General features: G+C 33.7%; 2 protein-coding genes and 2 non-coding genes across 4 annotated transcripts in view; 1 reads left to right on the top strand and 3 right to left on the bottom strand.

Moving 5' to 3' along the window:
• The window catches only part of LOC21402011 (protein DENND6A), an 8,174-nt gene extending 3,964 nt beyond the window's left edge, over nt 1–4,210 (bottom strand). Inside the window, exons 1-3 of the mRNA XM_024171506.1 lie at nt 3,999–4,210; nt 1,535–3,324; nt 1,160–1,352 (exon numbers count right to left, since the gene is read on the bottom strand). Of these exons, the coding sequence (XP_024027274.1) occupies nt 1,160–1,352; nt 1,535–3,147 (1,806 nt within the window). The 5' untranslated portion in view covers nt 3,148–3,324; nt 3,999–4,210. The remainder of the gene's footprint in view (nt 1–1,159; nt 1,353–1,534; nt 3,325–3,998) is intronic.
• Nucleotides 4,211–9,093: 4,883 nt separating this feature from the next.
• Nucleotides 9,094–9,199, bottom strand: LOC112093323. Its single transcript, XR_002902998.1, has one exon. It is a non-coding gene; the product is annotated as a small nucleolar RNA R71 (small nucleolar RNA).
• Nucleotides 9,200–12,349: 3,150 nt separating this feature from the next.
• Nucleotides 12,350–13,543, top strand: LOC112093315. The gene is made up of 3 exons (XM_024171496.1): nt 12,350–12,635; nt 12,777–13,249; nt 13,385–13,543. The coding sequence occupies exons 1-3, from the start codon at nt 12,350–12,352 to the stop codon at nt 13,541–13,543; spliced, it is 918 nt and encodes a 305-aa protein (XP_024027264.1).
• Nucleotides 12,634–12,741, bottom strand: LOC112093325. Its single transcript, XR_002903000.1, has one exon. It is a non-coding gene; the product is annotated as a small nucleolar RNA R71 (small nucleolar RNA).
• Nucleotides 13,544–13,655: the final 112 nt, after the last annotated feature.

Raw genomic sequence — 13,655 nt, 5'->3', positions numbered from 1 at the left:
ATTATATTATAATTATAATATCATATTATTAAAATAATTATAATATGATTATAATATCATATTATATGATAAAATAATAATATTAGAGTTATTAATATAATTATGATATTATTTGTTACAATATTACTATTATATTTTATTATATTACGAGTGAATTTTATATTGAGAATATTGTAAATTTTAAATTTTATTAGGGGTATTATGGGTATTATAAAAGTTTCATTAATTGTACTATGCTGATTCCTACACAATCTAAAAGCTAAAGTTGTGTTTAGACTGCTTCTGATTTTAACTGTAGATTCTTAAAAATTCTTTAAAAATCACTTTTACGGAGATTTACCAAACACTAAAATAAGCTTTTGCTACAAGTAGAAACTGATTTTGAGAGGAAAAAGTAATATCAAACTAAGCCTAAGTAACCAAAACTAGAAACTAAGGGCTTGTTCTTTTACAACAAAACTCAGAAAAAGTTTGAACTCGAGTTACAACTTTATTCAAGTTTATATTCTTTTGTAAAATTCGAGTTTGAACTCGAGTTCAAGTTTTCCCTTCAACTCGAGTTCAAGTTTTCCCTCAACTCGAGTTCATAAACTCGAACTCAAGTTAATGAACATTATTTTTTTCTATTCTTAAAAATGTCATAACTTAATCGTTTTATTTCTGATTAAGATGATTTTTTTTTCTATGCACTCATAACGAAAAGATGAATAAAACCCCACCCATATACCCTATTAAAATTTTTCATCACCATTGAGTTTTTATTAAAATACTATCTAAATACAAATTTAAGTTTTAACTCACCCAAACACAAACTCAAAAAGATTCTCAATTCAAATCATAACTCAAATGTGCACATCCAAACACAAACTCAACTTACAACTTCAACTCAAGTTATAACTCAAACTCAACTCAAGATCGTCACTCAAGTCACCCTAACTCAAAAATGCAAAAGAACAACCCTTAAAAATATCAACAACAACAACAACAACAACAACAAAAAAAACTAGAAACTAGATGAAAGCAAGTTTTAAACATAAAGCCTCTCCTTTTCGGTTTCAGGTACTTAAATTAACAATTTAATAAAATAAAAAATGGAAACCCCATAAGAGCTAGGAGGCACACAAAACAAATGCGAGCTACTTTAATAAAGATACTTTACCTGTATTTCTCCAATAATATGCCTTTCAATTGCATTAAAGGAATCAACTATTTCCAATTCAGACATCTTAGATATTAACTGTTGTATGTCCGCATTCATTCTCGCCTGCCTCCACAGTCTATGTTGTTCTTGTTCAGCAACAGCACGCCTTCTTTGAAACCATGGCATAAAGTTAGGTCCTTTTAAAAACCGCCTGAATCGAAAGGTAAAAGACTTACATGTCAAACGTAAACTACCATAAGATTAGTAACTGAAGACTATTGACATAAGAATAAAAAATAGAGAAATGACAACTACATCTGTGGACAGAACAAAATAAAAGAACATAAAAGAGTATTAGTGGTAAACTGTGCATACAGATAGTACTTCCATTACCTATATAAGTCCAGCCAATTAGATGTCATCCGCTTTGACAAGAACTTCCCAGGGCCTCTTGCCGATAAGGTTGATAGAAATTCATCAGAACTGAATGGAGGAAACGGAGGAGGGTCTAAAAATGGAGAAGATCCTTCTGAAGGAGTGATGGTCCTAAAGTACGGCCCAAAAGGAGCCAAGAAGTTGGTAGTGAGCTCCAAGAAATGCCGCCGCAATATCTCATTATTAACAACTGACATTGACTCTTCAATCCTAGGTGACATGCCAGCGTCAATAAGTCTATTCAGTATAGAAGTGTCTGGCTTAGTCGTTGCTGCATAAGTGCTCCATATGGCTTCCTTATGTTCCGTCATGAGACAAAGGGGACCATCCCGCCTCAACTTCACAGCATTTAACAAGCTTGAAGGAGAGAACTTTTTCAAGGAAAGCTGTTGAAAACCAAATCCCTCTGATTTGCCAGGAATTCGGCCAGTAGAGGACCTATTGGAAAGGGCAAGGCGGTTTGAATTAGGAGCAGGGCTTCCAACCGAAATAATATGGGGGATGTTGCGCAGTGATTTAAGGAAAAAGAGATTAGTCACCCCCAAAATAATAGGAGGAAATGCATCTCCTTCTTTAAGAGAATTGAGGTTGACGAACTCCGGGTTGTGGATGGTGAAATAGGGCCTAAAATCGACACTACAAAGTAGAGGTGCAACCAAACTCACAAGACTGGCCACAGCCTCACAACACTGTGGTGGAGTTGGAGCGATGATCAGAATGGGCTCACCAACAATTAACAACTCCCACAAAACCCAAAGCTGCAATAGAAGACCACGGAAGGTACCAAAAATATCCGAATCATGAAACAGACCCTGAGGAACTGACTGATTAGTAGGAAGAAAAGGAGCCATAGAAGAAGGAGATTCTTCAAACGAAATCCCACTTTCCAAGGGCAAGCTGTGAGCAGGCGGCAAGTTCACTTTAAGCATGGCATTCCCAATAGGAAGCTCCATAAGCTTACCAGGTACCGGAGCAGGCCATATCGATACATAAGCAGCAATATGTTCAAGAGCTTTCTTTCCGATGTCGAAATATAAAGGACCCATTATCTGTAACAAAGGTTTAAACACACTAGAGTACGGACTATGAGACAGAATTACCACAGATTTTTGCTCCCCACCTCGCTTTAACCTCTCATCATGTCTCTCTCTATTGAAGACATAACCATACATGTACCTAGAACCATAAACATTATTGCTGCTTTTCAACCTTCTAAGAAATCCTCTGTCCGCAGACTTGGGAGATAACTCCTTGTCAGTTGCGCCGGTATTGGTGGAAGACACATTACCTGTTTGAGAATTCTCTGGCCTTCGAAACCGGAAAAAGAACATACAATCATGAATGCTCGAACGGTTCTGATGCTGGGAAACAGAATCTGGGAATGAACTGAAGGCAATTTCGAGCTCCTCCTCCTGTGTAAGACAACCAGGTGGATAACACTCTTCAATGAGCTGACCCTGTTCTAGATCAAATCTTATAATGCAAAATGCCACAACCCATTGCTGCAAAGATTCTGGATCAAGCTTTGGACTGAGTTCCGACTTCACTGAAAACGAAGGAGACCGACTCATTTCCAATAATTTCAACACACAACTTTATCGATCAGAGGCCCTTTCCCCATCATCTTCAGCCACCATTTTGACTACAAAATTTCCGAGATTTCCATATCCTCTAGAGGGAAAAAAACAAACTTTTCCTGTTGGTTTCTCCCCCTCCACTTAAATACTTGTGAAGAACAAAATCAAATCCTAATGAAAAAGAATCAGAAAAATGCATCAGTTTCACAAAAACAGAAGCCAAAGAAAAAGAACTTTTAATTGTCAACATAATGCCCCTGATTATTTACACTAAAAACAATGTAGAAATGAGGCGGAAAGTGGAAATTTGAACCTAGAGTTCTTCATTATAAAGCCTAGAAAATTACAACCCACATTAAAGCCCACTTTTCCTCAAAAAAAAAAATTTTGTTTTTCTGCCCACTTAAATACTAGTGAAGAGAAAACTCAAATCCTAATGAAATAGAATGAGCTAAGAAGAAAATGACAGAACCCAAATAGAGGAATTCTTTTGCTGGCTGATTTTAATGCTCAGGAAAAAAACAAAAAAACAAAAACAAAACAAAAAACAAAATTTTGAACCTAAAATTCTTCATTAATTGGGTCAAATAAAAAAGAAAAAAAAAGACCTCATACGTTCAAGCCAACTCCTTTGCTTACTTCACATGAAATCTAACAGTGTAGAAGCCAAAGCGCATGTTAAGATCAGTTTTAATCAACTCTCCAAATATGATTTTTTTTTTTTTTTTTGGTTTTTTCTTCTTCCTTTTTTTCTCGGAAATAAACAGAAAAGAGAAATACCCAGAAACTCTACGAAACAATAACTCAAATTGACAAAGATCTGTAAAAGGTCGCTCGCATTTTACCTGAATTCGAAATCCCAGTTCTCGCACGAAACCAATCTGGATCAGCAAGGTCTGTGTACCCAATTGTTCTGAGGCAAATGGGTCGCAACGAAATTTCTAAAAAAAAATAATAATAATAAATAAATAAATAATGTTGAAGAACAATAGAAACTTTTCGTTGTAAGAATTGGAAGATGGATATACGTGTGCGCTTTAAAACTAGTGTACCCAAATCTAACTTCGATTGTGTAAAATTATGGACAGAATAATGCCAATGAATAAATAAAAGGGTTTCTTTCTTTTTTTTTGAATTTTCGAACAAAGGAGTCATTTTCAACTGGACTTTGCCTTAATTAGCAAAAAATATATATACCACATTAAAATAGATGTCTGTTTGGTTAATGAATTTAGATATATAATTCAGAACTATTTTTAATTTATGTATATTTTTTTAAGAGAAAATATTATAGCGAATCACGAACCATAATTTAAATTATAGTACGAATCTAATCCATTATTAGCATGTGCTTGGGACCTTAGCTACCAGTAAATATCGTCGTTTTGATTTTTTTTATAATGTTAAATTTCATTCAAACTAAAAGTCTAATCTACACTAATAATAACGTGGATGACTCTATGGTGCATAATATAAGACACTCGATAAAAATTGATTTTATTAGTAAATTCTGACAACACCTCCAAAAGAAGCCTACCACCATCTTGAACAAAATCCGGAAAGAGTACAAACACGAGATGAGAAAATACGTAAGAAAATGCCTATAAGTAGTATGGATTCCATCCTCTAAACAAAATCAACTTAGCCCTAACGAAGTCACCCTGCTAAACACAACCACCGCTATTGAAAAGCCCACAATGATACGAGCCCCGTAACCAATTTCAGGACCAGAAGTCCAACGATGCGTCCGGAGGCGGTCTTAGAATTCCGATCGACTCACTCTCTCTTTTTCTTTCTTTCTCATTCTTTTCGTAGGGTACTACCTCTCTTCTCGATTTGTCCTTTTTTGTGTTTTGCTTTTTTTGGGTTTAATTTTTTTTCCCATAGCACTAGTAAAAGACTTACTATCGGTCTTCATATGTAATACAAATTACAAAATAAGAGAAAATTGTTAAACTTACTTTTTACTTTTAGTAATCATACCCTTACCCCAAACCTGCCGACTTTTCCCTTGCAAAATGGCCCTAAAAATATTGAGAATAAGCCCAAATGTTAGTCTATAAATGCCCATAGGTAGAAAGCAAACTTCTCTCTCTCCATTTCTTCCCAAGGCTGCCGTTTATACATCCTCTCCCTCTCAAATATTTCTTCAAATCAAGCCTAAAAAAAATAAAAATAATAAAAATAATAATAAAAATAATAATAATAATAGTAATAATAATAATAGTAATAATAATAATAGTAATAATAATAGTAATAATGATAATGATAATAATGATAATGATAATGATAGTAATAATAATAATGATAATAATGATAATGATAATGATAATAATCATAATAATGATAATAATAATAATGATAATAATGATAATGATAATGATAATAATAATGATAATGATAATAATAATGATAATAATAATAATAATAATAATAATAATAATGATAATGATAATGATAATGATGATAATGATGATGATGATGATAATGATAATGATAATGATAATGATGATGATAATCATAATCATAATCATAATCATAATAATAATGATAATCATAATAATAATCATAATCATAATCATAATCATAATCATAATGATGATAATAATGATGATGATAATAATGATGATGATGATAATGAGAAGTTGTGTTGGTAAAGAAAGCTAATTTGTGTGATGATTTTGTGGTTTAGTTTATAGGATTGGATTAATTTCTAAACTAGGTATTTTCTTAAGTGCAAGCTAAGATTCTCCAAGAAGCTCAAGGAAGGGCTCAAGATCCATTCAATATCCTCACTCTCGGTATATACAAAAAATCTCTAAACTTTGGTCTAAAGTTCGTTGTAAGTTGTCATTTTAAGGAATATGTAAACTTATGTTAGTTTATGTTAAAATGAGTTTGTCAGTATGTTGTGTTAGTCATTATGTTTCTAGAAAGTGTGATCACATGAAAAAGGAATTAGACCTAAACTAGGTAAAAAGATTGGTAATAAAAGTTTCAATTTTTTTTAAGAAAAAATGTGAATTATGTTGGACGTCTATGGCATAAAAAACCAAAATTTAGCATGAAAAATTTGTCTTTGTCATGATATATGGTTGAATGGTATATGATTTTGTCTCATGAAATGTTTGAAAATGTTTCTCTATATTCAAGTTATGTTTGTTTAAATTTTAGTTCTCAAATGTACTAATTTACGTAGTTTAAGTAAAAAAAAAAAGTTGGTAAACTTGATTTTTGGACTCAAATAATTCAAGTTTTGTATGTTGAAATGTCTGTAAAAAAAGGCAGCAAGTTTACGGTGATTTTAAGTTTATTTTTTTCCAAGAAATTTGATTAACATGCTTTAGAGGACTAAAAGTAAGGATTTAACTATTTCAGGTTAAAGATACAAAAAAAAAAAAAAAACCCCTTACCGGATACATTTTTGAAAACTGCTACAATGGCAGATTCTATGTATCATGACAACGGTGGTACTAAAATTTAATGGACGTTTGGTTGATGGATTCAGAATTATGATTCATAATCATTTTTAATTTACGTGTATTTTTTGTGAGAGAAAATAATGTAACGAACCATGAATCATGATTCGAATCATGTTATGAATCTAGCAACTAAACAACCTTTTAGTTGAAAAATAACCCAAGATGGTTTAAAAATGTTAAAATCTATTTTGGGGGGCTAAATTGTCAAAATAGTTATAAACGGGGTTAAAATTAGAAGTAATGGACTAAAATGTCAAAATTCACCAAAACTCAGTCAAATTTGCAAAGTTTAAAAAAGGCATTAAAGCAGAGTTTTTACAGTCTTGAAATCAGCGTTTTGGACAGTTTTAAAGTAATAGAAAATCAGTTTTTAAAACTGTAGTTAAGTGATTACTTTTGGGACTAAAAAATGAAGCAAATTTATAAAAATGATTTTTTATACTATTAGTTTTTAGAAATGGCTTTAAGTTCATTTTTTTGTACAGTGAAAGGTACATTAAGGCCCTCGACAATTTTAGAACCTGGCTCGCTTAAGAAGAAGTCACGTAATAAAACAAAGGGTAAAATAGTAATTTTACTTCTCTAAAGGTAAAATGATAAAATTACTCATTAGACGATAATAGGAATTAAGAACTCTACTAAAATGACTAATGGCAGACAAATGTGTGATGTGCTTGTCAATAATTATTAATTAAATTAATCATAATGACAAACAACAAAAGACAATTTGTTTGAAATTTGAAATTGAACTAGGGACTGACAATTTGGTTGCTTTGCGTCTTGTGTAACCGGCGTAGGATCTTTTTACATTGTCTTAGGGTCCATTTAGTTCATTGATTTGAATTTTTAATTTGAGTTAAAATGTGATTTTATGTGAGTATTTTTTATTGTAGTAAAAAAATTAGATATGATTATTTTTGAGAATTTTTTACTGTAACAAAACTCGAATTATAAACTTGAATCAGCGAAATAAACGAGGTCTTACTGCTGAAACTAGGGCTGACCCACAGTAGGATTTCTGAAACACGTATGTTTTTTTTTTGGTCAGTGATATAATTAATTGCTTAGTTGGGGAAGTTTATTGGGACACCAAAAATGCCCCGTTTGGAGCTTAAGAAAAGGGGTATACATTATTACTGTGTATATTGTTACTTACACACACACCCAAAAATCAGATGCCTTGTATACAAGTACCATGGGTCATGCTTTGGTTAGTCACAAATCAAAATGGACAAGACAAGCACTCTTTTTAATCTTTGTTGTAACTTGTGCGTGCATTTGTTGTTTTCATTACCAAAAATGGTATTCATCCCTATAAAAATAAAATTCCAGGCTTACAAAATGACGGGTCTCATTAAAGTGAATCTTACTTATCTACTTAACGGAACTCATCACATGTAAGTGGTTGTATTTTAACCCGATGAGATGAATAGGAATGTTCTTTCATTAGTGGTTTTAACCTCATTTCTAATGTTACTGGTGTAGATAATTCCACCAAAAAGAAAAAAGGAAGCATGATTGTATTATCAATTCTATACAACAATTAGTAGTCTCAAGGGTGGAAATAAGAATGTTGCATATCCTCACGTTTAGTACAAGAATTGTACTTTTTTATTCTTGAGAATATCAATTCAATGGGATTTTTTTAATCTCATTTTGAAGTAATTTAAAACCTACTTAATATGGTGTTATTCATTTTCTTAGAATTCTAAATATTAAGGAAAACTAATAAAATATTTATAATTTACACTCTCTTCTTCCTTGCCAAGCAAGACCTTCTCTTCCCTCCCCTTCCCCCACCCTAACCCGCCGTTGTAGCCCCGTCGCCATCCCAAATTGCAGCCCCTTCCCTCAATAGAGATCTCGTCGTTCCAGCCCCTACCCCTAACAAAGATTTCCATATGCCGATCTTGATCGCCGATCTCATAGCATAACCATATGCTGAGGTCCTAGTTGTTAGGGAAAATTAGGCAAAACCTAATTCTAATATTGAAAATGGAGAATGAAAAATAGCAGACAAAAAATAAAAGTACAATCACAACAAGAATTATAATTTAGACTCTTATGTGATTTTATTTTCTTACAAAATTGTCAGGTGTCTTATAGTGCATGCAACGATCTAAAAGTCTTGAAGTCTTTGATCCTGAGATTGAGCATACTTTCAGAAGACGTAATCGGGAAAAGAAGAAAGGAAAGATTGTGATTCTTGACATGGCAAAAAGAGAACCTGACACCAAAGCTATGGGGGATTATTCTACCCCCGATGTGACACGGACACCATCAAGCATTGCTACTCTAGCTATTCAAGCCAACAACTTTGAATTGAAGCCGGCGATCATCTCCATGATTCAAAACTCTTGTCAGGGGTTTGCCTAGTGTGAAGATCCTAATGCTCATATCGCATGTTTCTTTCAGTTGTGTGATACCATGAAGTTTAATGGAGTCTGAGATGATGCTCATATGAGAAATGAGATTACTAATTTAGTGCAACATGATAGGGAGACTTTATCAGAAGCTTGGGAGATATTTTAAGAGTTGTACATGAGATGTCCTTATCATGAGGTGTTAAGATTGATGCAAATTCAGCATTTCTACAATGGTCTGGATATGAGCGATGCAAAATTGGTGGATGTCGCTGCAAGAGGTGCTGATAAGTGCACAAATTTGCACTTAAATTATTTATAATTGCTAAATAAATTAAGTTTTAATTAAATATTTTCGTCGAATTAATATTTTGTGGAAGTATTTGATTTTAATTTAATTTAATTTGTTTTGTAGGGATTGTAGGGAAATAAGACATTTGGGCCAAAACTAAAAGAAAAAGGAAATGAAGCCCATCAGCAGCCGTCTGCCAGCAAAGCCAAGCCGAGCCAATCCGGCGAATCCGCATACGCCACATGTCATTTTTTGGCACGCCTCAGCCGCGTGGGACCCAGCTGTCCCCACGCATACGCATGCTTGGCGCGCACGGCCTTCCTCCCCGGGCGAGTTCTTTTCACGCGCGCGTCAGGCGTTTTTCCTTTCTTCTCCGCGTGGGTCCCGCGTTGCAGCATCCTCCCAATCAGCGCGCGCCACGTGTTGGATGCTGATGCAGCTGTCTGCCACTTCTTCCTCTCCGCAAATCAGCGCGTGCCACGTGTCAAGTTGAAATCAGCTATTGGCAGTTTTCTCCGATCAGCCTCTCTTTGCGCAACACGTGTCTCACCCGTTTGGGATTCTTCAGCAGGGTTCTGTTTTGGTTCCGTTGGGTTGATTTCAGCATTCATTTCCAGAATTAAGCCTTGTAAATCCAATTCAATGGGATAAAACATTCCTTATGTTTTCTTTCAAGAGTGTTTTCTTTTACATGCCCTAAAAACTCTATAAATAGGGCCATTGTCAATGTGATTAATGTTGTTGAATTCTAGCTTACGTTTAGACACTTTCTTTTTCTTTGGTGAGGTTAGAGAGAAACCTATATTTGAAGTGATCTTGAGTGGATTTTGATTCTCCATTTATTCTCCAAAGTTTATATATTTGAGTGATTAATTTTCTTCTATCTTCTTTTAATTTCTCATATTGATATATTTTATTGTCAACTTTTATATAAATCTAGTCAAGCTCTTTTTGTGTGATTGTTGCATGATACTATATATTGGAAGGTATTATTTTATGAGTAGTCTTTTACTGCAATATTACCAACGGTATATTGTCGCTTTTAGATTTCTCATAAGATAATCTTTCCTAATACTAAACGTAAGAATTTTACTCACTCGAATACAATTTAATTTACATGTTCTTCAAATATATATTTTCCGATTGTTAGTTTGGGATGTGAAACTTTCAATTGAGTAATCTCAAAGATCAAAATCCATTCGGGTGAACGAAGCATATAGAGGAATCTCGACGCCTTACCGGTTTTAACTATATAATTTTCTCATACATTTTTCTTACACTTGAACTTCTCAACTATACTTTCATTCTCTTTTATTTTTATTTTATTATTTATCTCCTAAAGCTTTTTATTTGCTAATCGTTTCTTGTTTATTTATCGCCTCCTTGTGGGATCAACCGTCCTAATTGTGCTACAATTGACCGCTTGTTTTGTGCACGTTTGGGCGTAATCAAATTTTGGCGCCGTTACCGGGGAGGTGCGTCAACAAAATTGTTCAGTAGATAATTAACCAAAGAGGTAGGTACTATTAGTCTTTTATTTATTTATTTATTTATTTATTTTGTTTGGCAGTTTCAAAAAAAAATAAAAAAAACATTTACTTTGTCGTATAAAGCTTGTAGTCAGTTTTCCGCTCCCTGTTGTTTGCTAAGTTTTCTTCATTAGTGTGATAGATTTTCTTTTTATTTATTTATTTATTTTTATTTATTCGTTGAAAAAAGAAAAAAAGAAAAAAACGTTGAATAGCCTAATTTTGTTGTCTACTATCATTTTGTTTGGTTTGACAGTTACTTTTTTTTTTTTTGTCAGCTTTACTTGTATTACATATTTATTATTACGTTTTTATTGATTAGTTGGGTTTTGTTTTGCTGGTTGCAAAAAAAAAAAAAAAAAAAAAAAAAAAAAAAAAAAAAAAAAAAACATTTTTAAAAAAAAAAAAAAAACCTTTTGACAACATCTTTGTTTTATTTGCTTAGTTGTGTCCGTAATTGGTTGTCTTTGACGTTTGTAAAACTTTATGTTGTGTCTTCTATTTCTTTAGTTTATTAGATTTTAAAACGTGTTGTTGAGTCTTAAGTTTTATTAGTTTCTTTAAGTTTTGTTATATATCTTTTATTTTGTACATTTTTGTTTTGCATTCTTCCGTTTCTTTTGTTAATAACTCTTGTCCATTCTGTTTTCTTTTATTTTGGTTTTGTTTTATAGTTCTCTTTAGTTTCCATTTAACATTTCCGTGACTTTACCCATTCTTTTAAATATAACATTCATTTTTATTTATTTACTTTTAATTGGTTTGCTAGCTTTCATTTTTGTTGTTATTCTTCTTTTAATTTGCATTTATTTTTCCTTTCATAACTAGAATTAATTTTTAGGTTGTGACTTTTAAGTGATCAATTTAGACATTAAATTAGGACTCTTAATTTCTCATAATTTGTGTAACCTTAGGTTTTAGAATAGTATTAACTTAGGGTACTAATATCTAACATTTAACATTTCATAAAACACGTCATAAAACACATCATAAAACTTAATAAATTTTCAAGCAATTTTGTGGAAACGTTGAAAAGTACAAACTAAGAGAGTTCTGTTTAGGAGGCTGGTTCCTGTTAGCGTTCTACGCCATTAGTCTTTCCTGGAAACGTTGCTCTGTCTAGGAGGTTGGTTTTTAAGGAGGCTTCGCCCCACTAATCTTTCCTGGGAGCACTCTTGGGGGTTGCGATTCGCGGTTCTACATTATTGTTTTCTTTGTTACAAAAAAAATCAAAAATTGAAAAAAAAAATTAAAAAAATAAAAAATAAAAAAAATAAAAAAAGTGAAACGTTGTAGAGTGAATGAATCATTATAGAGACAAATCAGGGAGATTCGCAAGAAGACCGAAAAACCCTAGTGAAGTTTCTTCCCACACGTCTAGTCCTCCCTCGACCCCAGCCTCATTAGCAGTTGAAAATCCATTCGCGATGGCTCAAAACGAGGAGGTCCAATTGAAGACATTGAACGATTATCTTCTTTTTTTTTCCTACACGAATAGCTACACCGTCATGCATAATGTTTCCCCCTAACATGCCGAATTTGGATTTCAAGTCGGGCATGATCCAACTCTTACCGACCTTTCATGGATTAGAGAGCGAAAATCCATACGTACATATTAGGGAGTTTGAAGAAGTGGTGGCCACTTTTCACAACCGAGCTGAAGACGTGGACTCTGTGCGATTGAAATTCTTCCCTTTCTCTTTGAAGGACAAGGCTAAAAGCTGGTTGTATTCTCTGCGACCTAGGTTTATTAGAACTTGGGAAGAAATGAAGACAACATTTTTCAACAAGTATTTCCCTCACCATAAGACTAATGGTTTAAAGCGACAGATCTCGACCTTTACCCAGAAGGACAATGAAACTCTATATCAAATTTGAGAACGGTTGAAGGATCTGTTAAATCAGTGTCCCCATCATGGTTACGAGAGTTGGCACCTTGTCAATTATTTCTATGAAGGACTCACAATCCGAGAGCGCCAATTTGTGGAGATGATGTGCAATGGTGAATTTCTCCAAAATGACCCCGAGGAGGCTTTTGAGTATCTTAATGAGTTAGCCAAGAAAGCCCACACATGGACTGGTCTAAGTGCTACTGACAGCACCAATCGGTCTCGACCAGTTGGAATCTATCAACTAAGGGAAGAGGACAATCTCAAAGCCCAAATTGAGTCTTTGACACGACAAATTGAGACCCTCAAAACCAAAGAAGGTAGAGGAATTCACATGGTTGCTAGGGCAGAGATACAAGAGCCTTGCTTTGTTTATGGAGGGGTGGAATATCTAATGAAGGATTGCCCTGCTTACAATGAAATGAGAAGGGTTTACGAGGAGCAATACAATGCCTTAGGATCGTACAACAAACCCTTCTCTAACACATACAATCCTAGCTGGAGGAACCATCCAAACTTCAGTTGGAGAGATTCCACCCAAGTGCAACCATCAGGAGGACAATAGAGAACTGAGCAACAGCCGCAACCACCAAAGGCGTATTCTGCACCTCAATACAATTCGCAACAGCCAAGGAGTTCTCTTGAGAACACTTTGTAATCTTTTATGGAGGCACAGAGTAAGACGAATCAGAAGTTTGAGTCACTGTTCACGCAAATGGTGGAAGAAAGTAAAGAAATGAAGAGTCAAATCATGAAGTTGACTGGAGCTTTGGCTGTTCAAGAACACAGCAAGTTCCCTTCACAAGCTCAGTCAAACCCAAAGGGCCAACCTTGAGGAGTTTGTTTCCACACTTTTGTATCATATTTTTGTTCCTTTGTTTCGATTGGTGTGTTTTGCGTGCTTTTATTTGCAGTTTGTTTTTGTGTGATTTCATATTTGTTTGTGT

This window comes from Morus notabilis, unplaced genomic scaffold (genome assembly GCF_000414095.1).
Source record: "Morus notabilis unplaced genomic scaffold, ASM41409v2 Scaffold302, whole genome shotgun sequence".
In the NCBI taxonomy this organism is placed as follows: Eukaryota; Viridiplantae; Streptophyta; class Magnoliopsida; order Rosales; family Moraceae; genus Morus; species Morus notabilis.
The sequence above is the reverse complement of the archived record's forward strand: the minus strand, read 5'-3'. Positions and strand labels throughout refer to the sequence as shown.